This window comes from Lolium perenne, chromosome 6 (genome assembly GCF_019359855.2).
Source record: "Lolium perenne isolate Kyuss_39 chromosome 6, Kyuss_2.0, whole genome shotgun sequence".
Classification (NCBI taxonomy): domain Eukaryota; kingdom Viridiplantae; phylum Streptophyta; class Magnoliopsida; order Poales; family Poaceae; genus Lolium; species Lolium perenne.
Window position 1 is genome coordinate 198,893,884 of NC_067249.2, and position 27,407 is coordinate 198,921,290.

At 41.9% G+C, this 27,407-nt stretch overlaps 1 protein-coding gene across 1 annotated transcript; it reads left to right on the top strand.

Moving 5' to 3' along the window:
• The first annotated feature begins 504 nt into the window (after positions 1 to 504).
• LOC127310117 (protein FAR1-RELATED SEQUENCE 5-like) lies at positions 505 to 3,542 on the top strand. The gene is made up of 6 exons (XM_071822387.1): positions 505 to 525; positions 582 to 707; positions 811 to 915; positions 1,025 to 1,141; positions 1,227 to 2,722; positions 3,518 to 3,542. Exons 1-6 carry the CDS (start codon positions 505 to 507, stop codon positions 3,540 to 3,542), a joined length of 1,890 nt encoding a protein of 629 aa, XP_071678488.1.
• The last annotated feature ends 23,865 nt before the right edge of the window (positions 3,543 to 27,407 follow it).

A 27,407-nucleotide genomic window follows, 5' to 3' on the forward strand; every position in this document is an offset into this window, starting at 1 on the left:
TACGAGAACGTGTCAGCGTTCACCAACCATCATCTAGGCATATAATTCATGCACGAGGTGTGCTTCGGTGCGCACCCTGTGCAAACTCGCGACTCATCGCCGAAGGGGTACGGTGGTCCCGAATTTGTTTTTTTTGTGCTGCCTGCCGAAACCCATATCCAAGCCCAGTACAAGGCTCGTATGGGTATACAGGGTTTAGGCGTATCTATACGGACGACCCCACGTGGGTGGGTCCCACGTGCTAAGCTAATCACCGTGATTAGCTCCCATTGCATGCATCGTTTTCATCGGCCCTGGAGATCTGATCGAGCTGTTCCACGCCGTCGCTAAGTAAAACGCAAGCAGTTGTTGCCGGCCCGGCCGTCGGCGGTTGTTGCCGGCACGTCCGTCGCCGCCGGTGGTTGTTTCGCATCTCCACGCCGCCCCCCCGCAGATCGACGACCTTGGAAAGGCGCGCCACCGGCTCGGCATCTTCCCCGCTAGGGTTTAAAATTAGAGGTACCCATGACTTCATCTTCTAGCATAGTAAGAGGATGCAAATCTACCTGTTTTTCAATTCTAATTATGGTCCAATACTACAGAATATGGAGAACTCTATATCTGGTATGATTGAGGAACAAAACGAGTACGTCGGCTATAATTTCGATGACTCTGAAATGGAGGAAAATTTGCAGCACGAAGACGGCTGGAGCGAAAACGAGTTTGATGTGAGCCACATTACTATATATTCTTGGTGCACTGTTTTTCATTTCGATTACCAGCAGTCCAGCATCATCAAATAATATATGGCTCCTGTCATAATTTATGCAGATTGCGTACGATGAATTTGATAATGATGAGAACCATGGTAAACACATAGACGATCAAAATGATGAGAACCATGATGAACACACAGACAGTCTAAATACTAGTGAGGTATGTGTAGTGACTCATAAAATGACATAAAATGATGCATGAAATGATGACAACTGTAAAATTTACGGTTACTAAATGATGACGATCAAAATGCATTAATAAATTTCAGGCACAATTTGACACGCAGCTTGAGTACGACTATTACGGTGAATCTGACTTGGACACGGGTCATACTGATGATGTGGAAGGTGCATCAGTTCCTGAGGATTCTGTTGACATGAGCCAGGTTGTTATCTCTTTTTTATCAGTCTCATATAGCTGGAACACATAAATTTATAGTTTTAATTAATGCCTACGTTTTACACTTGCAGGCGATTCCAAGCGCTAGTCAGCCTGAGAAAACACAAAAAAGTAGCAATGGCAATGAATATCCTGATAATAATCGGGATTTATACTGGATGATAAAAGAGATGACTTTTATTTCTGAAGCAGCAGCATTTTCTTTCTACAACAGATATGCTAAAGATTATGGGTTCAGCGTCCGGCTGGACCAGGTTAAGCGGTTTGATGATGGAGTAATTCGGCTAAGGCGTTTTGTGTGTTCCAGAGAAGGCAGACGTCCCAAAAAGCAACTGACCACGGAAGGCCGCGTATATAGGCTCAGACCTGAGTCTCGCTGCGGCTGCAAGGCACGTTTGGTGGTGAAGTTTGATGGAAGAACTGGTTTCTGGGTTGTTGAAGATTTTCGAGACAAACATAACCATGACCCAGCTGAACCATGTGAGACTCCGTTTCTTCGGTCCCATAGGACGATCAACGACGCGCAGAGATCTGAGATATTATCACTGGGATCCATGGGGGTCAGGAAGCACCTCATTATGAGAAAATTCATTGCAGGCTCCGGTTCATTTGCCGGTGTTGGATTCACAAGAAAAGATTTGTACAACATGTGCTCTAGGGAGAGGAGGAGGCTGCTTTTCGACGGTGACGCTACCACAGCCATCCGCATTATGGCAAAGAGGAAAAAGAGGGACCCTGAATTTTTCTATGAATATGACGTTGATGACAAAGGCCGTCTGAAGCACATGTTCTGGTGTGATTCCCAGTCACGTAGGGATTACCAGGACTACGGAGATGTGCTGGTGTTTGATAGCACATACAAGATGAATAAATATAAGATGCCATTTGTTCCTTTTGTGGGCTTGAACAACCACCGTAGGACAACGGTTTTTGGGTGTGCCATCCTTTCAAGCGAGAATGAACAAACATATGTTTGGCTTCTAAAGACCTTTCTCAAAGCGATGTGTCAACAGAAGCCAAAGGCAGTAATCACGGATGCAGATTATGCGATGATCGGCGCAATCGGCAAAGTATTTTCTGGTGTGTCGCATCGCATCTGCAGCTTCCACATTGAAAAAAATATGGAGATGCATCTACCTAACAAGTCACTGAACGAGTTCAAGACTCTTCTGTATTACACCACCTCAGAGCAAGTATTTGAGGAGCGATGGCATGCATTTTACAGAAAATGGCAATCCCCAAAAACCAGAACATGGATGAAGAGGATGTACAACAAGAGGAAACTTTGGGCTGCAGCGTATCTCTCTGAAGGATTCTGGCTGGGTATGAAAAGTAACCAGCGGAGTGAAAGTTTAAACTCTTGTCTACACCTGCACCTAGATGGGGAAATGACAATTGTTGATATGATTATGCACTACGACAACGCAATTGTCCGTCTCCGTGAGAACGAAGCCCACGACGACTGCACGGCTTCACAGACTACACCAGTGCCAATTACTAATTTCAGAGAACTAGAGGTTGCTTTCTGCAAAAATCTTCACTCTGCTTGTGTTCTATATTATTCAAGGTGAGCTTTCAAAGATTGGCGGCATAGAGATCTTAGAAAAAGTGCAGGTAGGAGAGTCAAACATCTTCATTGTGGCATGGAGGAATCATGTAAGGACCAGGTTCTACGTGGAATATAGACCCAAAGAGGCATAAATTATAAGGTGCGGCTGTCAAAGGATGATTCGAAAGGGGATCCCTTGCAAGCACATACTGCATGTGCTGCATTTCTTGAAATTTACTGAAATTCCACAATGTTGTGCTCTACGACGATTCACAAAAAATGCCAGGTTAGGGTTGCCAGCTAGACGCACCAGTGACATGTTTGGGTGGGGTTGGTGCAGGGCGAGAGGAGCGGATGAAATACAGCAGGATGAATATTAAGGTATCACAGGCTATGCATATTGCATTAAACAATTCAGAAGAATATGATCTGCTCAACAGTACCATTGATGGCATAATTTCTAGAAGAGAGGGGTATGCTAAAGGTAAAGCATATGGTCCCCTCAGGTCGGTGCATGAAAAAGAAGATGCTAGTGGACCATGCGATATTGTTATTGGTGATCCTTTGAAAGTGTCCACTAAGGGTGCACCTAGGCAAGAAGCGCAGAAATCTCCGATGACTAAAAATGGAAGACCACTAGGACACAAGGAACGCAGGGTGCAGGTGTGCGGGGCATGCCAAGAAGAAGGGCATAACAGAAGAAACCCAATATGCATATTTCATCCGAAGTAAGTTTTTCTGCCATTTTGATTCGTATATTTTAAAAGATCCCTATGATTTGTTATGTAATTTTATGTCTATGAACATGTGCAGGAATGTGCTGCAGCAGGAAGGGTAGTTCTTTCATAGTTATCTAAAGGGCAGTAAATTTCCTTAATTATGAATGGGATGAAAATAGCTTTGTATTCGATGGAGTTGTTAATGTTTGCTACGTACTGATGTTTTTATTTTGTACTGATGTTGTTAATTCTCTGGTGTTCTTTTGTAAAAATGGCAAAAGACATTATATATTGTGAAGTAGGCATTTCCTTATGTACATCATAGCATGCATGTACAAACATAAAATAATTGCATACTTTCGACAATGGGAAATAAAATCATAACCGAATAAATATTGTTTACAACCAAAGACAATTATAAATTCAATATTCTATGTGTCACCCGAACAGTCACACTATCAAATTTACATTTTCCTGGTCTTTGCTAGAAATCTCACTTTGTTTTTCACCCTGTCAAGAATGTTTTTAGGTGAAAAAATAATATTTGCAACTGTACTTTCTCTCGATTCATCGACTCTGGCCTGCCAAAACATTATAAGGTGTTATACACATGGTTTGTTAACATTGTTAAAATTAATCGAGTGCATGGAATGAACATAGTATAGCCAACCTGAGAAACCGGGCAAGTCATCTGATCTCCGTCCCAGTGCTTCATACATTGCAATACCCATAATCCGCATGAATTGCTGGTATATAATGTGACAAAATTTAAAAGTGTCCGCATATACAAAACTGACTTTCTTTATGTGTAATGCAATATAGGTACTTACGTATCGGTTTGCTTAGGGATAGGATAGCTTTTAATAGGCCATTCTTCGACATCAGGATATTCTGTGTCACAGTTATTGTTTGCTTCTTGTATGTCCTGTGAAATTTGCCCATTCTACAAAACAACAAATATATTACTGCACAGATATGAGAAAGTACACAAAGACATGTATGTAGAGAGTGTAATACCAAGTCTTCCACAACAGATTTTGTCGCCGCTGAAACAAACAGAGGATCAAGGACCTGGAATTCCTTCTTCTTTGTATGCATGACAACAGTTATGTAATGAGTTTTTCGTATGTTTAGTGCAAAAAATGTCTACAAGAGAAGGAAAAAACTTTGTCAATTATCATATTGTTTTATTCTAATTTAGCAGGAAACATTGAAAGAAACTGTTGTTACCTTCTCACGCTTGAAATATTCATCCAAAACCCTACCTATGGCTCCTGGTCTTTTAACTACCTCATCTATATTTTTAATATTGTATTTTTTTCTATATTGTTTTTCTGCTTGTTCAAGGAGATAGTTTGTCCTCCACGCTGGACATAACATTCGATCAGACCCAACACGGAGAGACAAATACCCAATAGCAGCATCAAGAATCTGAAAACAACAACAATAATTTCAAATTCAAATAGTTTAATTACGAGTATAACGCAAACTTTTGGTTTTGAAGACTTACATCATCAGATAGCCATTCGTGCACAAGAACGACGTTAAGCTTTTCTGAAGACAAGCTGGCACCAAATTCATTCTTGTACACTCCTTTAGATGCTTGTTTTGGTATCTTGGATATTGTTTTAACATATAAAGCTTCAGCTTCTATTTCCTGCTGTGTTGGTACTGCCGAAGATACCCCATCTGCATGTTCTGCAAACAACCCTGATGCACAAAATAGTAATAACATATGTGTTATAGGTTGCAGCATCATTTATTTGCCAACAAAGAAATAACGAATAAATGGTGTTACCTTTCTTTACACGGCTTTGACGTTTTGCTCTAGGTTTCGCGACCACAAATGGTGATCCATATTTTTGATTCGTCGTCCGTTTCCTTTTCCCTCCAACTACTATGGCCGCTGCGTTTCTCCTTCTACCATTACTATTTGCAAACTTTGCTATATTGCCCTTCTTCCTACTAGCCTCTCGCCCCATTGTTTGAACACTATGATCAGTACTCATAACTTCATCTTCACCGTCATGTAGGTCATCCTTATGTCCAGCATTCACCTTGGTGGTAGATCTTGCGAAAATGTCATCCGGTATATCCGAGGATGATGCCGGTTTTGTGGTATCATTTACGATAAAAGGATTATCTTGTGTACCCTCCGTGTTAGCAATGTTTCCTGGTGTGACGTACACATTATCTCCGGCCTCCGGCACCCTGATGCGTGTGGTTGGCACGTCCGTTGGGAACCCCAAGAGGAAGGTGTGATGCGCACAGCGGCAAGTTTCCCTCAGTAAGAAACCAAGGTTTAATCGGACCAGTAGGAGTCAAGAAGCACGTTGAAGGTTGATGGCGGCGAGATGTAGTGCGGCGCAACACCAGGGATTCCGGCGCCAACGTGGAACCTGCACAACACAACCAAAGTACTTTGCCCCAACGAAACAGTGAGGTTGTCAATCTCACCGGCTTGCTGTAACAAAGGATTAACCGTATTGTGTGGAAGATGATTGTTTGCGAGAAACGGTAGAACAAGTATTGCAGTAGATTGTATTTCAGTAAAGAGAATTGGACCGGGGTCCACAGTTCACTAGAGGTGTCTCTCCCATAAGACGAACAACATGTTGGGTGAACAAATTACAGTTGGGCAATTGACAAATAAAGAGAGCATGACCATGCACATACATATCATGATGAGTATAGTGAGATTTAATTGGGCATTACGACAAAGTACATAGACCGCCATCCAGCATGCATCTATGCCTAAAAAGTCCACCTTCGAGTTATCATCCGAACCCCTCCAGTATTAAGTTGCTAACAACAGACAATTGCATTAAGTATTGCGCGTAATGTAACTAGTGACTACATCCTTGAACATAGCACTAATGTTTTATCCCTAGTGGCAACAGCACATCCATAACCTTAGAGGTTCTTGTCACCCCTCCAGATTCACGGAGACATGAACCCACTATCGAGCATAAATACTCCCTCTTGGAGTTACTAGCATCAACTTGGCCAGAGCATCTACTAATAACGGAGAGCATGCAAGATCATAAACAACACATAGATATAACTTTGATAATCAACATAACAAGTATTCTCTATTCATCGGATCCCAACAAACGCAACATATAGAATTACAGATAGATGATCTTGATCATGTTAGGCAGCTCACAAGATCCGACAATGATAGCACAATGGGGAGAAGACAACCATCTAGCTACGTCTATGGACCCATAGTCCAGGGGGTAGACTACTCACACATCACTCCGGAGGCGACCATGGCGGCGTAGAGTCCTCCGGGAGATGATTCCCCTCTCCGGCAGGGTGCCGGAGGCGATCTCCTGGATCCCCCGAGATGGGATCGGCGTTGGCGGCGTCTCTGGAAGGTTTTCCGTATCGTGGCTCTCCGTACTAGGGGTTTCGTCACGGAGGCTATTTGTAGGCGGAAGGGCAGGTCAAGAGGCGGCACGGGGGCCCCACACCACAGGGCCGCGCGGCCAAGGGGGGGGCCGCGCCGCCCTATGGTGTGGCCCCTCCGTGGCCCCTCTTCGTCTCTCCTTCGGACTTCTGGAAGCTTCGTGGAAAAATAGGCCCCTGGGCTTTGATTTCGTCCAATTCCGAGAATATTTCCTTACTAGGATTTCTGAAACCAAAAACAGCAGAAAACAGCAACTGGCACTTCGGCATCTTGTTAATAGGTTAGTTCCAGAAAATGCACGAATATGACATAAAGTGTGCATAAAACATGTAGATAACATCAATAATGTGGCATGGAACATAAGAAATTATCGATACGTCGGAGACGTATCAGCATCCCCAAGCTTAGTTCTGCTCGTCCCGAGCAGGTAAAACGATAACACAGATAATTTCTGGAGTGACATGCCATCATAATCTTGATCATACTATTTGTAAAGCATATGTAGTGAATGCAGCGATCAAAACAATGTATATGACATGAGTAAACAAGTGAATCATAAAGCAAAGACTTTTCATGAATAGCACTTCAAGACAAGCATCAATAAGTCTTGCATAAGAGTTAACTCATAAAGCAATAATTCAAAGTAAAGGCATTGAAGCAACACAAAAGAAGATTAAGTTTCAGCGGTTGCTTTCAACTTGTAACATGTATATCTCATGGATATTGTCAACATAGAGTAATATAATAAGTGCAATAAGCAAATATGTAGGAATCAATGCACAGTTCACACAAGTGTTTGCTTCTTGAGGTGGAGAGAGATAGGTGAACTGACTCAACAATGAAAGTAAAAGAATGGTCCTCCATAGAGGAAAAGCATCGATTGCTATATTTGTGCTAGAGCTTTGATTTTGAAAACATGAAACAATTTTGTCAACGGTAGTAATAAAGCATATGCATCATGTAAATTATATCTTATAAGTTGCAAGCCTCATGCATAGTGTACTAATAGTGCCCGCACCTTGTCCTAATTAGCTTGGACTACCGGATCATCACAATGCATTGTTTTTACCAAGTGTCACAAAGGGGTACCTCTATGCCGCTTTGTACAAAGGTCTAAGGAGAAAGCTCGCATTGGATTTCTCGCTATTGATTATTCTTCAACTTAGACATCCATACCGGGACAACATAGACAACAGATAATGGACTCCTCTTTTATGCATAAGCATATAACAACAATTAATAATTTTCTCATTTGAGATTTGAGGATTGTTGTCCAAAACTGAAACTTCCACCATGGATCATGGCTTTAGTTAGCGGCCCAATGTTCTTCTCTAACATATGCATGCTTAACCATAAGGTGGTAGATCTCTCTTACTTCAGACAAGACGAACATGCATAGCAACTCACATGAAATTCAACAATGAATAGTTGATGGCGTCCCCAGTGAACATGGTTATCGCACAACAAGCAACTTAATAAGAGATAAAGTGCATAATTACATATTCAATACCACAATAGTTTTTAAGCTATTTGTCCCATGAGCTATATATTGCAAAGGTGAATGATGGAATTTTAAAGGTAGCACTCAAGCAATTTACTTTGGAATGGCAGAAAATACCATGTAGTAGGTAGGTATGGTGGACACAAATGGCATAGTGGTTGGCTCAAGTATTTTGGATGCATGAGAAGTATTCCCTCTCGATACAAGGTTTAGGCTAGCAAGGCTTATTTGAAACAAACACAAGGATGAACCGGTGCAGCAAAACTCACATAAAAGACATATTGAAAACATTATAAGACTCTACACCGTCTTCCTTGTTGTTCAAACTCAATACTAGAAATTATCTAGACCTTAGAGAAACCAAATATGCAAACCAAATTTTAGCATGCTCTATGTATTTCTTCATTAATGGGTGCAAAGCATATGATGCAAGAGCTTAAACATGAGCACAACAATTGCCAAGTATCACATTACCCAAGACATTTATAGCAATTACTACATGTATCATTTCCCAATTCCAACCATATAACAATTTAACGAAGGAGAAACTTCGCCATGAATACTATGAGTAGAAACCAAGGACATACTTGTCCATATGCTACAGCGGAGCGTGTCTCTCTCCCATAAAGTGAATGCTAGGATCCATTTTATTCAAACAAAACAAAAAACAAAAACAAACCGACGCTCCAAGAAAAAGCACATAAGATGTGATGGAATAAAAATATAGTTTCAGGGGAGGAACCTGATAATGTTGTCGATGAAGAAGGGGATGCCTTGGGCATCCCCAAGCTTAGACGCTTGAGTCTTCTTGATATATGCAGGGGTGAACCACCGGGGCATCCCCAAGCTTAGAGCTTTCACTCTCCTTGATCATGTTGCATCATACTCCTCTCTTGATCCTTGAAAACTTCCTCCACACCAAACTCGAAACAACTCATTAGAGGGTTAGTGCACAATATAAATTGACATATTCAGAGGTGACACAATCATTCTTAACACTTCTGGACATTGCATAATGCTACTGGACATTAGTGGATCAAAGAAATTCATCCAACATAGCAAAAGAGGCAATGCGAAATAAAAGGTAGAATCTGTCAAAACAGAACAGTTCGTATTGACGAATTTTAAAATAGCACCAGACTTGCTCAGATGAAAATTCTCAAATTGAATGAAAGTTGCGTACATATCTGAGGATCATGCACGTAAATTGGCTTAATTTTCTGAGCTACCTACAGGGAGGTGGACCCAGATTCGTGACAGCAAAGAAATCTGGAACTGTGCAGTAATCCAAATCTAGTACTTACTTTTCTATCAACGGCTTAACTTGGCACAACAAAACACAAAACTAAGATAAGGAGAGGTTGCTACAGTAGTAAACAACTTTCAAGACACAAAATAAAAACAAAGTACTGTAGGTAAAAATATGGGTTGTCTCCCATAAGCGCTTTTCTTTAACGCCTTTCAGCTAGGCGCAGAAAGTGTGCATCAAGTATTATCGAGAGACGAAGTATCAACATCATAATTTGTTCTCATAATAGAATCAAAAGGGTACTTCATTCTCTTTCTAGGGAAGTGTTCCATACCTTTCTTGAGAGGAAATTGATATTTTATATTACCTTCCTTCATATCAATAATAGCACCAACAGTTCGAAGAAAAGGTCTTCCCAATATAATGGGACAAGATGCATTGCATTCAATATCCAAGACAACAAAATCAACGGGGACAAGGTTATTGTTAACGGTAATGCGAACATTATCAACCTTACCCAAAGGTTTCTTTGTAGAATGATCAGCAAGATTAACATCCAAATAACAATTTTTCAGTGGTGGCAAGTCAAGCATATTATAAATTTTCTTAGGCATAACAGAAATACTTGCACCAAGATCACATAAAGCATTACAATCAAAATCTTTAACCTTCATCTTAATGATGGGCTCCCAACCATCCTCTAGCTTTTTAGGAATAGAGGCTTCGCGCTCTAATTTCTCTTCTCTAGCTTTTATGAGAGCATTTGTAATATGATGCGTGAAAGCCAAATTTATAGCACTAGCATTAGGACTTTTAGCAAGTTTTTGCAAGAACTTTATAACTTCAGAGATGTGGCAATCATCAAAATTCAAACCATTATAATCTAAAGCAATGGGATCATCATCCCCAATGTTGGAAAAAATTTCAGCGGCTTTATCACGAGCGATTTCAGCTTTTAGCGATTTCGAGGCAGTTTTTCGCGCTTTGCATTAGAAGTGGAAACATTGCTAACACCAATTCTTTTATTAGTATTAGTAGGGGTGCAGCAACATGTGTAGCATTAGCATTACTAGTGGTGGTAATAGTCCAAACTTTAGCTACATTCTTCTCTTTAGCTAGTTTTTCATTTTCTTCTCTATCCCACCTAGCACGCAGTTCAGCCATTAATCTTATATTCTCATTAATTCTAACTTGAATGGCATTTGCTGTAGTAGTAATTTTATCATCTAAATCCTCAGGTTTAGCAGCCATTTTATTAATTAAAGAAGATTGTGATGCAGACATGTATGAGATTCGGGTTTCAGCATTAGCAAGTTTAGTTTGTAACCCCGAGATCTCCCTATTCAAATTTTCAAGTTGATTCCCTATATTCTTCAACAAGGTAGATTGCTCATTCATAGTTTTAGTAAATAATTTATTTTGCTCATATTGTGATTGCATAAAGCTCTTAGTGGATCTTTCAATTTCTAGCATCTTTTCTTCATTAGATGAAGCATATCTACCATAAGAATTACCATTAGCGGTGGTATGGCCTAGAATCATTGTGATTGTTATTTTTAATGAAATTCACATCAACATATTCTTTTTGAGCAACTAATGACGCTAACGGAACATTATTAGAATTAACATTAGGCCTACCATTCACAAGCATAGACATAATAGCATCAATCTTATCACTCAAGGAAGAGGTTTCTTCGACAGAATTTACCTTCTTACCTTGTGGAGCTCTTTTCGTGTGCCATTCAGAGTAGTTGATCATCATATTATCAAGAAGCTTTGTTGCTTCACCAAGAGTGATGGACATAAAGGTACCTCCAGCAGCTGAATCCAATAAATTCCGTGAAGAAAAATTTAGTCCTGCATAGAAGGTTTGGATGATCATCCAAGTAGTCAGTCCATGGGTTGGGCAATTTTTAACCAGAGATTTCATTCTTTCCCAAGCTTGAGCAACATGTTCAGTATCTAATTGTTTAAAATTCATTATGCTACTCCTCAAAGATATAATTTTAGCAGGGGGATAATATCTACCAATAAAAGCATCCTTGCATTTAGTCCATGAATCAATACTATTCTTAGGCGAGAGATAGCAACCAATCTTTAGCTCTTCCTCTTAATGAGAAAGGGAACAATTTTAGTTGCATAATATCACCATCTACATCTTTATATTTTTGCATTTCACTTATTTCAACAAATTTATTAAGATGGGCAGCAGCATCATCGGAACTAACTCGAGCAAATTGCTCTCGCATAACAAGATTCGATAAAGCAGGTTTAATTTCAAAGAATTCTGCTGTAGTAGCGAGGTGGAGCAATAGGTGTGCATAAGAAATCATTATTATTTGTGGTTGTGAAATCACACAACTTAGTATTTTCAGCGTTGGCCATTTTAGCAACAGTAAATAAAGCAAACTAGATAAAGTAAATGCAAGTAAACTAATTTTTTTGTGTTTTTGATATAGCAAACAAGATAGCAAATAAAGTAAAACTAGCAACTAATTTTTTTGTATTTTGATTTAGTGCAGCAAACAAAGTAGTAAATAAAACTAAGCAAGACAAAAACAAAGTAAAGAGATTGAGAAGTGGAGACTCCCCTTGCAGCGTGTCTTGATCTCCCGGCAACGGCGCCAGAAATTTGCTTGCTGCGTGTGGTTGGCACGTCCGTTGGGAACCCCAAGAGGAAGGTGTGATGCGCACAGCGGCAAGTTTCCTCGATAAGAAACCAAGGTTTAATCGGACCAGTAGGAGTCAAGAAGCACGTTGAAGGTTGATGGCGGCGAGATGTAGTGCGGCGCAACACCAGGGATTCCGGCGCCAACGTGGAACCTGCACAACACAACCAAAGTACTTTGCCCCAACGAAACAGTGAGGTTGTCAATCTCACCGGCTTGCTGTAACAAAGGATTAACCGTATTGTGTGGAAGATGATTGTTTGCAGAAAACAGTAGAACAAGTATTGCAGTAGATTGTATTTCAGTAAAGAGAATTGGACCGGGGTCCACAGTTCACTAGAGGTGTCTCTCCCATAAGACGAACAGCATGTTGGGTGAACAAATTACAGTTGGGCAATTGACAAATAAAGAGAGCATGACCATGCACATACATATCATGATGAGTATAGTGAGATTTAATTGGGCATTACGACAAAGTACATAGACCGCCATCCATCATGCATCTATGCCTAAAAAGTCCACCTTCAGGTTATCATCCGAACCCCCTCCAGTATTAAGTTGCTAACAACAGACAATTGCATTAAGTATTGCGCTTAATGTAACTAGTGACTACATCCTTGAACATAGCACTAATGTTTTATCCCTAGTGGCAACAGCACATCCATAACCTTAGAGGTTCTTGTCACCCCTCCATATTCACGGAGACATGAACCCACTATCGAGCATAAATACTCCCTCTTGGAGTTACTAGCATCAACTTGGCCAGAGCATCTACTAATAACGGAGAGCATGCAAGATCATAAACAACACATAGATATAACTTTGATAATCAACATAACAAGTATTCTCTATTCATCGGATCCCAACAAACGCAACATATAGAATTACAGATAGATGATCTTGATCATGTTAGGCAGCTCACAAGATCCGACAATGATAGCACAATGGGGAGAAGACAACCATCTAGCTACTGCTATGGACCCATAGTCCAGGGGTAGACTACTCACACATCACTCCGGAGGCGACCATGGCGGCGTAGAGTCCTCCGGGAGATGATTCCCCTCTCCGGCAGGGTGCCGGAGGCGATCTCCTGGATCCCCCGAGATGGGATCGGCGTTGGCGGCGTCTCTGGAAGGTTTTCCGTATCGTGGCTCTCGATGCGGGGGTTTCGTCACGGAGGCTATTTGTAGGCGGAAGGGCAGGTCAAGAGGCGGCACGGGGCCCCACACCACAGGGCCGCGCGGCCAAGGGGGCCGCGCCGCCCTATGGTGTGGCCCCTCCGTGGCCCCTCTTCGTCTCTCCTTCGGACTTCTGGAAGCTTCGTGGAAAAATAGGCCCCTGGGCTTTGATTTCGTCCAATTCCGAGAATATTTCCTTACTAGGATTTCTGAAACCAAAAACAGCAGAAAACAGCAACTGACACTTCGGCATCTTGTTAATAGGTTAGTTCCAGAAAATGCACGAATATGACATAAAGTGTGCATAAAACATGTAGATAACATCAATAATGTGGCATGGAACATAAGAAATTATCGATACGTCGGAGACGTATCACACCCCATTATGCTTAGGAGGTGTGACAAACTTACCAGAATTCTTTGTTAAATTATTGCTAACTAAAGCATCTAACTCGTCAGAACTGTTCTTGTACATGAACTCTTTCTTAGACGAATCATCGATGTGAATAGAAGTGTCTTCTTCCTCATCTCCTCCTTTATCTGACTCTGATCCTTCAACCGGTTTGTACATGACACCATTCTTATTTAGCATTTTTAGAACTTCCTGCAAAACAAGTAGTACCATAATTATTCATTACTGATAATGTAATACTTTCGTGTTCGTAAAATGTATGGCTCCTCACCTCTGCACATCTCTTTGGTACAAGTGCTAATTGTGTGTCAATGTGATCCGTCAGTTCCTTCTTCAAACTTTCCAATAGTATGTCCTTGTTACTACGCCTCTGTCTCGAACGTGTCGAACGTGACTGTTCACCATTCTGGGATGTGTTTTGCTTTGTTTGCGCACTGGCATTGACTTGAGGTGTAAGATCATTAATAATCTGCATGTCAAATTAGAAAACAAATAGCATAAATTAATATAACAACACAACGTCGACTATGATATAATGTAGCTAGAATTAGTGATAAAAAACAAAACCTTCACTTTGCCTCTCCCACGACCATTTGCATAGTAAATGCTTTGCGACCTCCTTTCCGCTTCCGCTTCAGTCCAGTTTTTCATTAGTGGCCGAATAGACTTGTGTGGAATATACGTAGGATCATCCACGACTACCACCTTTTCCCAGTATAGTAGCTACAAACAACACATTTTAAATGAAATAAGTTTCAAATTGTCACATACATCAAATATAGTGCTAATCATGTTTGCATACCTGAGTGAGACAAAGATTTCCAACCGGCCATTCCCTACCTTTTGCTGCTGATCTTGTGTAAGCAGACAAATTATCCAGGAGGTAACGCAATGTGAAGTGATTCCAGTTAATTTTAAATATTCTAGGAACATCCTCCACTAAACAGTAGTGATCTCTATCGACTGTTTTTGGGCAAGATGGCGCCAGAACCGTGCCAATTAGCACAAGCACTGCTTTCCGCACAAAGTCATCATCGGAAGCTTTCTCTCTCTGTATGTCAGCAATCAAGTCGGAAATAACTAGATTTCCACTAGACTTGCTGAGATAACTAGCCGGTATTTTCGTTCTACTTATTAGACATTCTTGATCAATTATTTCAAAAGCGGAATAACCGTCACTACGTAGACCATAAATGCATTCTATGTCTACAGAGGTTGCAGCTATCGCTCCTGCCTTGTCTTGTACGACGAATGTCTCAGTTTTAGGATCATATAGCTCAATCATAAATCTAATCAAATTAGTGCGCGTGCCGAAGGCTGGCAGTTGCAACATCGTCCGCAAACTAGTAGAGCTAAACCTCGCACGTTGAGGCCCTGAAAAAGTGGCTACGAGATCCGTCCACAATGTGTAGTCACAATAGACGGGGCCATCTAATTCATCCATTCTGCAAATAACATATACAAACAACAATTATTGCCGACATAGAAAATCTCCTAACCATCTATAGCGTAAATGTAAACCTAAAACTTACACGTCCGACAAAGAATGAAGGTTTAGATCAAGCGCCCTCTAGATCAAGTGGGCGAAAGGATCGATGATAGAAGAGATTGCCAACGCGCGCACCTGGAAGACTGGAACACAGATGTTGCCGTCGTTAGATTGAGCTGTAGGCTCCGCCGACGACAGGACTCCTATCTTCTCCAGACGGCGATGGAAGGCGACGTTGACTTGAAGAAGAAATCGTGGGTAGTTAGACGTGGTGCGTCCGACGTGCCGCTAACTAGGGCATCTGCTGTTAATACTATAATTGCGCAAGCTCTCTATGGATATCTGGGCCAGCCCGTTAGTACCCAGCCCATACACGGATCGAGACCACTCTATGCATGTGATAAGACACTGCTTTGTATTCGGCAGACGCAGCGACAACTTACTTCTCCCTCTCTCTTTTGGAGCAGCAATACATGTTGGGCTCTGCTACATCGAGGTGGACCTCCATTCCTGGTAAAACGAGGTCAGTCCGACCAGGTGTAATTTCCTTTTTTGGCCCACCGTGGGGACCACGTGCTTTCCGGAAACAACCACCCGTATGGTGGATCCCGCAGCATATTACAAAAAATCTACATAAAAAAGAAGTTACAATTTATTAGAAAATGTAACCTGCATAAGATATTTCCCAAGAAAGTGACCCCTAATAAAAGGAAATCTTCTATTTCAGAGTAATAGAAATTGAGATGGAATACATTACAGAAAAAGAGTTATAGACCCTCTCTAAAAAGAATCAAACAATCCACATATAAATAAAAAAATTACAGACCATAATGTCGTTCATAGGAACTAATATAAAATGATATTGAAGGCTCGACATAATAAAAAGTACTTATTACATTTCCATGTTCAAAAGTATATTGCAGCATAGGTAAAAAAAACAGGGGGAATATGACAAACAAGATTTGGGAACATCCTCCCAAAAATCTAGTTATTGAATTCCAAAAAAAAAAACGATCACTCGAAGCCTCTCCCACCCGGTGCAGTCTGATGGTATTTCCTCCCCTAGATGCACTAGACAACACGTTCCCATGCATCATCGATTGAAGCCCTGAAATATATTGGCATGAAAGACGCGTCAAGGGCAGCAATCCTTTTGTTGACATATGCTACTCGATAGAACTTGATCATCATGTGTCCACCCACGTAGAAGTGATGCATAGATGTGTAATGAGCTTCAAATGTGGTCCTATACTTCATGTACATTGTTCCATCTTGGTCAACAGCAAACTTGTGGTTTGGGAGGTTGGCAACTCGTATGGCATACAGGAAATCCCTAGGGCGTCCGAAATACTTGATTTCCACTCTGAGCAGAGAATCTGAAGGGCCTTCTTGTACACCAAGGATGTCCATTGTGGTGGCGGACAACGTGGGGTAGTAATGCAAGTCCATGTCTTCGATTGGAGTCCCAAACCCTCTAGGGTAGTGCATAATAGAATTGCCTTCATGGCATGCAAGAAAATGCTCAACAGTGCATGAGTAAACATCGTCTTCATCATAAGGTAACATGCTGATGGTTTCGAGGTAGATGCATTTGATCAACGTGTCATTAAACTTGAAGGTGCCCCTTGTGTAATCTAGGTTTAGTGCATCAACTGGGTTTGTGCACCTAACAATCAGTTGAGCATGCCGTGTGCTGTTTACGACATAATTGATAGGAGCAGAAGTCAAAGCTCGACCGTGTGGAGTGCATGGAAAATTGCCTCGGGTGATGAAGAGAAACGGACACAAACCAAGAGGACACCAATTCTTTGGGCCAGTCAGAGACTAAGGTAATCTATAACTAAATGAGAAACCATGGGGTTCCTAGATTCTTCGTTGTTGTCCATAGCTCTATTTTCTGTCAAAGAACATTCGTTAGTTTTACTGCGAAAAAAATTATAAAAAAAATAAACTGAAAGCTAAGAATATCCATAAGACAATAGAAAACAAAAAACAACTAATCTGAATATACAGAAGGAAAAAAAGCTAGCTCAAATCTCTTATTGCGTATAACATATAGGTAAGCTGCATGTTCCATTTTGTGTCCTACACCTTATGATGTTACATTCACCAAAAAACTCCATCATAGAAAAAAGGATGGTAAAGAGTGGGAGCTATAAATTTTAAAAATATGTGATGCTATAAACACTGCATGTAACATGAGAAAATCTATACTTACCTTACATGACGCTATAGCAGCCAGAAAAAAAATTTAAGTATAGAATTCTCATGTAACATACTACATCGAGGTCTGGAGGTAATATCCTGACCAGATTCAGTTACATGCACCTAGACTTAGCATTTGATTTTGCAGATGCACAGACTAAAATTGAAAAACAGGGGACTGCAGTGCATGTAACCACTACTTAGGAGAAAGCATACAAGATTAGAATGTAACACTGTATAAAACAAACATCAGCTATGAGCATAGTGATGAGCATGTACCAGAAACCACAGATATGTGCAGATCTGACCAGGGGCACAAGCAGCATCAACAAAAACAGCTCAGATAGACACCTGTTTGCATCAAAAAAAAGGATAGACAAAACATCAGCTACGAGCTTAACCATGCATATGCTGCTACAACTAAAATCAGCGGTTGCAGAGGGAGATCCTCGAGAATATAACTTAGATCCGTGAATGCTTCAACAGATCTGCACATATGCTCAACGAAAACCGACATCGCTTACCAGGAACAGGTCGGGCGCAGGTAGATGTAGCAGCAAAACAGGGGAAAATCCGAAAAATCCCCGAATCCCTGCCAGAACATGTGAAGGATGTAACCACAGAAAGCGAAAACACAGATGCGGTGTTGCAGTGGAGAGAGGAGCCCGCGCAAACCAGAACTCACCCGTCGACGAGCGATGCAGGGATGTGACCGGCGCGCGACGAAGCCAACCCTCCCCCCACCGGCGCGCGACGAAGCCAACCCTCCCCCCGCAGTCGGCGTCCAGTCGTAGATTAGAGGAGGCGCTGAGGAGATAGATCGTTTGGGAATTAGATTTGAGGCTTAGTACGGCAGTTAAATACACCGTCGGCAATTACGGTAGTTCACTTACCTAAATAAAAGGTTGGGCCAGGATGGGCCTCAATTGCGGCCCACGAGGACCATAAAGAAGCATACCACGAACGTAAAGATGGATCCCTCGGCCCGTTATCTCGTCAGCATCTCCATCCCTCCTCCACCTACAGGTCGCCGCCGCCATGGTGATTTCGGCTATGGACGACATCGACCTCGTCGAAGCCATGCACAACTCATCGGATGATGTATTGTGATTCTAAGTTAACGTCTTCATCTCATGGGATTCTAAATATCTTGAAGAGTCATCGGTATGTGCAGTTCATAAGTTATGTCGAATTTAATATGTTTTCCATTTTATTGTAGGAATCAATATGTGAGTGTGGTATTCGGGATGGCTGTGCCCAGTTTCAACATTGTCTACAAGCAAAAATTGTTCTCCTAGAAGAACTAAATTTTAAAAGGGAGGAGAAAATGAAGAACGATGAAAAACTTATGAAGATTGGTGAAGAATTGAAGATTGTCAAAGAGAAGCTCGGGGTGGCTCATGAGACAATTCGGAAGATGGAACAAGCATTGATGACCACCAACAAAAAAATAGAAACACTTCTGGAAGAGAAAGGCCGAATCGAGTTGACGATGGCTGATATCATCGATGAACACAACATTAGTAAAAACGAAACAAGGGCGACAACAAGGTTGAAGATGAATAAGGTCAAAAAATATGCTCTCCAACGGGAATTGTTTCTTCAGTACGCCTTGTGTGCTATTATTATACTAGTAGCTGTTATAATCGCGATGTCAGGGCTTTTAAAATGCTCGGCCTAGATGTTATGGCGTTGGGCAAACAGTGAATTCTGTAATGTGATCATGTCCAGAAATAAAAAGTTCGTTTTCGACAGTGAAAAGCTGATGAGGAGAAGTACATAGCATAATTACAATAATTAAAAATGCAGATAAAAATATATGGTCCGCACACAATAATACAAATGCAGATAAATATATCATCGTCGTCCATCTACTTGGAACGTTTGTAGGACGACTCTGCCTCGTCGTCGTCCTAGCGCCCCCGTTTGCGAGAAGCCTTGTCCGGCGAGGAGTTGTCGTCCGATGAGGCGGACTCCGAGGAGTCATCATCTGACAAGGAGTACTCCGACGAGCCGTCGTAGTCCTCCTCCTCGTCAATTACCGCGGCCCGCGCCCGCGCCACGGCTACCTTCTTCGCGCGAGCCTTCTTTTTCGTGGCCGCCTTCTCATCGGCGGCCACGGCCTCCTCCAGCCGCGCCCACTTCGAGTCGGAGTCCTCGTCCTCTTCCGCATCATCGGCGGCGGGTTCCTCGACGTCCTCGTCGTCGGCAGCATGTTCCTCCTCGTCGGCGTCATCAGCGGCGTGCTCCTCCTCGTCCGCGGCGTCCTCCTCCTCGTAAGCATCATCCGAGTGATCGGCGCTCCGCGGTGGTTCCCTTTCCCACCAGTGGCGCCACCCAGGCGGCTTTCCGTCGCTGTCGGAGTCGGACGGCGAGGAAACGTCACTCATGGTCGCGCCGCGGGTGGTTGATGACGGTGGGGGGCGGGTCTGCAAGATATGTGAACCGCTCGCGTTGGCACCGTATATGTTAGGAGGGCAACGCGGTAATGGTAGTGGGCGGCCGTTGCCATTCCGGTGTGTAAGAGCCGCGTCGCCTCACGTCGTGCGCGCGCGGTTTCAAGTAACTGGCCGCGTGGTAATTTCCGCGCGCGTGGCGCACACCGTGGCACTTTCTTCTCACTATCCCTGGCGCACGAAAATTATCTGGTTTGGCAATATAAACTGTGGTTGCTGCTACAGAAAAAAAATATTATGGTGTGTTCTTGTTTCTTTGTGTAGTGCAGGTCCAACATATATTGATATAGCACGGAATATAAAAACATAGATATATAGGGCTAGATAGTACAAACCTTACATAGGCATTTCATCACACGTACGATACAGAAGCACACAACAAACCCTGGGCCCACAGACACCACAACAAGACATAGATAATAAAATAGCTCTAAAAACACTCATGAAACTAGAAAAGAAAATGATAAAGATGAGGCAACGCCGTCGTCCCTCCTAGGATGTTCATTCGCCTTGCTCCTCCTTCACTGGTTTACTCCTCCTCATCGCCGTCAATGTGGTAGCGGTAGGGGAGGCAGTGCATGTTGAAACGGTCGGGAAATATGACGTGGAAGTTGGTGAAGATATTGTACGTAGTGAAAGCGATAAACTCGCAACCACACCAGAACACCTGCCCGAGGAGGAGGTGCGCGTCGAAGGGGTTCGTGAAGTGGACGAAGAGGCCTATCTCATGGTTGCTGTTGCCGTCAAAGTGGGACTCGATCGTGTACATGGGCGGCGAGCCTAGAGGGAGGTTGAGGTGGCGGTAGCCCTGCGATAGAAAGAACTCGGCTAGCGCCCTGCTTGCTTCCATGTATGGTGATGTAAGTGGTGTTTGCATGCCATGCTGAAGCAGATCCCAAAAGATGGGAGCACTACGCACACACACCGTCAGACGATCCACCGTCTTGACACCTTTTTCTGACGAGGACCCTATATTTCAGGGGTCTACCCCACATGAACATGGACATTCACACATGCAAAATCCTAAACCCATGGCTTGGAGTGGGTGGGATGACATGGTGCACCAGTCCAACAACATGGGGTCACCCAAGGGTTGTGGGCCCACTTTGAGGCCTGGGTGGAGCCGGTTTGCACGTAAACCATATGTGCGGGCTCCCGTGAGGTAGCTAGGCAAGGAGCACATGCTTGCTTCCATGTATGGTGATGTAAGTGGTGTTTGCATGCCATGCTGAAGCAGATCCCAAAAGATGGGAGCACTACGCACACACACCGTCAGACGATCCACCGTCTTGACACCTTTTTCTGACGAGGACCCTATATTTCAGGGGTCTACCCCACATGAACATGGGCATTCACACATGCAAAACCCTAAACCCATGGCTTGAAGTGGGTGGGATGACATGGTGCACCAGTTCCAACAACATGGGGTCACCCAAGGGTTGTGGGCCCACTTTGAGGCCTGGGTAGAGCCGGTTTGCACGTAAACCATGTGTGCGGGCTCCCGTGAGGTAGCTAGGCAAGGAGCACATGCTTGCTTCCATATATGGTGATGTAAGTGGTGTTTGCATGCCATGCTGAAGCAGATCCCAAAAGATGGGACCACTATGCACACACACCGTCAGACGATCCACCGTCTTGACAGCAAGAAACATGTATTTGAGGGTTCTACACCACATGAACAAGTGCATTCACACATGCAAATTGCAAAACTCATGGATTGAAGTGTGTTAAATGACATGGTGCACCGCTGCCGACATTATGGGGTCATCCCAGGGTTGGTCAAAAGTGCCGCTAAACAGGCTCCAAAGGTAGGGTAAACGGCCTCATTTCTAAGCATGTTTTTTTTCGACCTTGTCTAAATGATCCAAATAAATTTCCTAGACATCTACTTTATATGTATAGACTGTTTTTGAAGATTTTTTTTTTAGATTTTCTCTGAATTTTTTAGGAATATTTGAATATACAACAATCTGATTGGCTAGGCTCCTTTTTTTTTCCTGAACACGGGTGGGGGTTCCGAGCGGGCACGCTAGGTGGACCGTTGGGCCGTGTTGCGGTCTGGCCTTATGCCCGTTGTGCAATGCGCCGACCTAGGCCTGCATGCGCGGGAAGCGACGATGACGGCATGCATGCGCCCCGCAGCAGTGACAATATTGTTACTCATATTGTTTACTGGGCTTTTTTACCGGCGGGCCTTGTCTTTCGTTTTGTTGGGCCGTTCATATTTAACCATGCTTCAAGCCTCCCAACCTGGCCCAACCCTGCACCGGTCATTCTTCTCCATCCCCTCGTGTCTACTCTTCTTCTCCTCTCCTGGTCAACGTCGGAGCTTGTGGAGGTGGCCGTCTGAACCGGCGGTTGCAGAGAAGGGAACAAGGTACATCCAAGCAGATCTGACGGTTTTACTACTCGATCTAGTGACTGTGAGGCTTTTCATCAATTCATTGTCAGAGGAAGCCCTCTTTTTTTCTTTCCTTTTCTATCCACCACCCAGATCTGGAAGTCCTTTTTTTGTATGTGCACGTGCTGTGCGGTCCTACTGGTGTGGTCCTTTTCTCGTACTTGTTTTTTTGTCTTTGTCTATGTATTACTTTCCCCAACCTTTCTATCCCTATTATTTATGTTGGGTCCTAATGGAGCTGTTCTCTGTATGCAGCATGTATGTTTAAGATGAGAAAAATCCTAAAACTTCTTCTCATACTTTTCCTCTTACTCTTAATGGGATTATGTATGTTTGAATATATTTTTTATAGCATCACTTATAACCATTTTAATTTGTGGTCTGCATTTCTTTCTAGTAATTATGGTATGCATGAATTCTTAATTAGATTGTTACTTTAGGGTTTGAGTCTAATTTATATTTTTTGCACTTCATAATGGTTTAGGATTTATTTGAGTAACAATATGAACAATGTAGTAAACTAAGCATTCAGATGTTGTTCACCTCTTTTTGGTATGCAGAAAAATTATGCTATTTCATTTTTTTCCAGTGTACTCAACAGTGTTGTTCATTTGTTGAATATGGTTTCTTGTATGAATTTAGATATGCCCATTTGTATCATTTATAATAATTTTGTATTCATATATTAGATGAAGTGTCCAATCAGGAAACCGTGATGGTGGTTGCCACATGAAGCTGAAGGAACCAGAGTTCTTCTGCATTACTATGCGTACAACCTTTGAAGAATACTCTGTAAGTTATTTTGATATGCTTGTTGTGTTACTGGTGTATTTAGAATCCATTCCCCATTTAATTTTCAGATTGAAGAAACATCACAAGTGTGTGCATGTTGTTGTTATACATCAGTATCATTTTGGTGGATAGAAGAACTGATTGTTTTGTATTATAGCACATATATTTGAATAAAGAAAATTTTGGTGGTTGGCTGTTTTAGGTTTGCTAGCTTCATTCTTTGCTGGAAATTGTGGTGTTAGCTTGTAGACAGTACTGTAGACAATGTGAAATGAGATCACTTCACAGAACCAGCAGATTTGCATTTTTATTTAGTATCCACAATCTTAATTTGCCATGCAGCTAAATATGCAATGCACGGAAAATAGGTTTGGAAGATTACTAATGTGAACTTTGTTGCAGAACATCCCTTGCTATGTTAGGAAGTATATCAACAAGTCTACTGGTAATGCCTTGACTGTTGAGTGCGGGACGGGGGTGTTTACAGTTCTATTTGGACAAGATGGACAAGAAGACTCGTATTTTCGGTCCGACTACAAGAAATTCCTCACCGATTATGATATGCATCTGAATGAGAAGATAAAATTTGATATCATAGAGGAAGAAGAAAATGTGTTTGTTCTTGCACTAGACATTGAAGATTACCCCAAGGAATTATTCAAAGGTAATTTCTTTGTCACTTTTTTGTTCATCTGTTCTTTGTGTTTAACAAACTGCTCTTTATCTCATGGATTTTTCTCTCATTGTTTTTTCCTGCAGAAGTTTTTACTTTTGAAGGAGATGCTAAATCCATCTTTATCTCAAAAACTGTTGAACTTAAAAATTCTGAGATCATCAATATCAACAGTAGTGTTTACGACCGTGGTCTGGGCCTTGGCGGTGTTTTTGTACATCGCCTATCTACATATGATGTTGCTTCCAATGCACTGGTAATTTCCTTGATATATGTTTTATTCTGTTCATTTTTGAATGATTGTCTTTTTGATGTGGTTTTTTTTATTATATCACAGCGTATCCCGAAGACTATTGTATCTGTTCTTGACGTTCCTCGTAGTGGTGATATCTACTTTCTGAGGGGTGAGGATGATGATGACAGCCATGCTGTCTACTACACATCCGTTGATGGCAGAATCAGGTTTAAGTCGGGTTGGATTGACTTCTGTGTTAAGAATAACTTGGTGGCTGGCTTGTTAGTCCTGTGTTTGTTCTTTAAGATGGAGGGCATGCTTTTTATGTCTGTTGATGTGATCGAGGATGTGATCGAGTGATTACTTCACGTACTTTGTTATATATTTCCAGTAAGATGTAGGGGTTTAAGTTTCAGACGATGAACCTACTGCACTACTCGAACCTACTGTTTGTAAAGTGGTGGATATGTTCACTCTGGTGTATGTTGTGCTAATCTATGTAATCGTCGCGACTATTTGAACTACCTCTCTCTTTTTATGTGAAATTGTATGTTCTTTTCTGAACTTCAATAATCATGGAAGGATAACTGTGTTTATTATGTTTTTATGAGTGATTTGTACTGAACTATGTTCTCTTTTTATGAGTCAATTAACTCAATTCTTCTAAAGCTGATTTGGTTGGAGATGGCCCATTAGTCAAATCTAGATTGGGCTGTCAAATGAGATAGTTGTTCCTGTTTTATATGTACCACCTGAACTAGCCTAATAGGCCTAATTGGATGGAGTTGGCCCATTAGTCAAGTCTAGATTGGGCTGTTGTCTGCTGCGAGTGTTGTAGCTGTCAAATGAGATATTTGTTATTGTTGACTGAGAGATTTGTTGCTGTCAAGTATCACATAAGATAACAATCCACCATACAGCCAACACGCCGTCTTTATTTTATATTATCAGAGGTTTTCCCCCATTTCCACTGGAAAAAAACCTTATCAATTATGTACAAAACCTCTGCAACACAACTGAGCAATACCTGTTTTCTCTTTTTTTTTTGCCCTGAAGCAAAACTGACAATACATTTCCTATAATCAAACGCTTACTTTGGCAAAATCTTTGTCACTACATCATGCTAACATGCTAGAGCAACAGCAGCAAATAGAACGTGCTTACCTAGCATCCAAGCACACAACAGGGCCAAGCATGCACAACACATAAGCATATGTAGTAAGCACAACATACACATGCTTAAACACTAAGCATACTTAATTAGAAACATAGTTCAACACAGCATTAACCAAGTTTCAACACCATAAGTACGACAGAGTTTAACATAAACACACAACTAAAGGAACATGATAGCAGGTAGGCATCAGGTAGGCAGGCAGGTCGGCAGGCAGGTAGGCAGGCAGGTCGGCAGCATCCTCCGCATGCTCCTACTGCCTGGGGGCGTACTTCTTGAGGAAGAGGCCGTAGGCGGCATGCTTGGCCCTGATGTGTGCAGGTGTCTGCCCGCTGCCAACACCAGTGTAGGTGGCATGCTGGTACATGCCGAGGAAGTCCGTCGGCATTTCCTTGCGGCTGCACCAGGGGCACTTGAACCTCCCTGGGCCAAGAAGGTAGCGAATCTCCCCAGACCTAAGCCTGCAGAGAACATGCCTACTCTTCACGTCCCTATCCTCCCGGTCAGAACAGACTTCATCCGAAGGATCCTCCTGTTAAATGAAGTAAATTAGGTTAATTAGCTGCTATGGTGTACAAACAATGTAATGACTATAAATAAAAAAGGAATGAAAACAATGCAAAGTATTTATTTGTATAAATGCACATTAGTTAGTAACTATACATACCATATCTAATTTAAAGCTTGCATAAATAAGTAAATCAATAATGCAAATTAGTTATTAACTGTAGATAGCATCTGCAATTTAAAACTTGTATAAATAAGACATTATAGCAATAGTGTGAATTAACCAGTTAACAAATGTTGTTCGAATTGATGGAAATAAGTGTTAAATTAATATGACAAGCATCTCTTAATCACACGGTTAAATAAAAGTTTAACACATTCATACAAATTACTAACCAGGATTTAAGCTCCATTTGAAACACACAATTATGTAATTCAAGTAAACAACATGAAACAGGGAGTCAAGATGGGCACATATAACCCTATAATATGTTGTAAATTTGTAACCTAAGCATGTAATGCTACATTTCTGAGGAATACGAGGATTAATACCTGGTTAGCCTCGGTTTTACTCCAATTTTCTTATACACACAAGCAGCTAAGCAAACAATGTACCAAACACAAACAAGCAGCTAAGCCAGTGGCGGATCTCCCATTCTGGCAAGGTCTAGCCTATGCAATAGCTAGCATTGGCAATTAATACTAATAGACTATTACTTGAGCAGATTTTATGCTAGAACTAGCGCTTAATCTTGGCTTGTGGTATCAATTTTTGCTCTAAGCTATCATCTTCACCACACCATAATCTTGGGTCGTCCTCCGCTACTGAGCTAAGCAGTACTGGAGTAGCAAGCAGCTAAGCAAGAGCTAATCAAATTAGCATAGCATCAATGCGTTGAGCAAGGAGCAGAGAAACACAGGCAACCGCTCTGAACCATGGCCTGATTGAGAAACCATGACCATGATGCTTTGTTTTCTTTGCCAACAACCCCAAATGTGCAAAAAAATGGATATATTGGCGCAAGTAAAGGTAGATCCAGAGTTCACTAAAAATATTTTGCTACAGTTCTTATGATTTACATTTCATGTTATGATAATATTACTTATGTTGGATATGTAGATGAGGTTTCTTTACCCTCCTCGATTGGAAAAGTATATATTAAAAACAATTGGAGAACGATGGAGGCAACATAAGTCAAATCTGAAATCACTCTATTTTGATGCAACCAAGAGTATGGAAGCAAACAACACCAATGTTCCAAGGGGTGTGATTAAAGATCATTGAATTTCTCTTGTTACTAATTGGATGAGCCAAAAGGCACAGGTACATATGGACGACTTGTCAGATTACCATTTACATCTTGCTTAGTTTCTCTAGGGAATTATGCAAATGCATGTGCTTAGGCCACAATCGAAGCGGAAGGCAACCGCTCTGAACCATGGCCTGATTGAGAAACCATGACCATGATGCCCTGTTTTCTTTGCCAACAACCCCAAATGTGCAAAAAAAAATGGTATGTAAAGCAAAAAAAGGTTGAGAGGTTGAGAAATTTACCTCGGACGGGTCGGCGGAGTCGAATTCTTCGAAGGTGGGCACGTCGTCGGGGCTGTTGATCTTGAGCCCCGCCGCC

Bases quoted from the DNA above. Each gene is read 5' to 3' on its own strand.
- LOC127310117 (XM_071822387.1), top strand. From the start codon at position 505: ATGACTTCATCTTCTAGCATA. The intron at 526-581 runs GTAAGAGGATGC...CCAATACTACAG, and splicing joins TGACTTCATCTTCTAGCATA to AATATGGAGAACTCTATATC. The intron at 916-1,024 runs GTATGTGTAGTG...AATAAATTTCAG, and splicing joins ACAGTCTAAATACTAGTGAG to GCACAATTTGACACGCAGCT.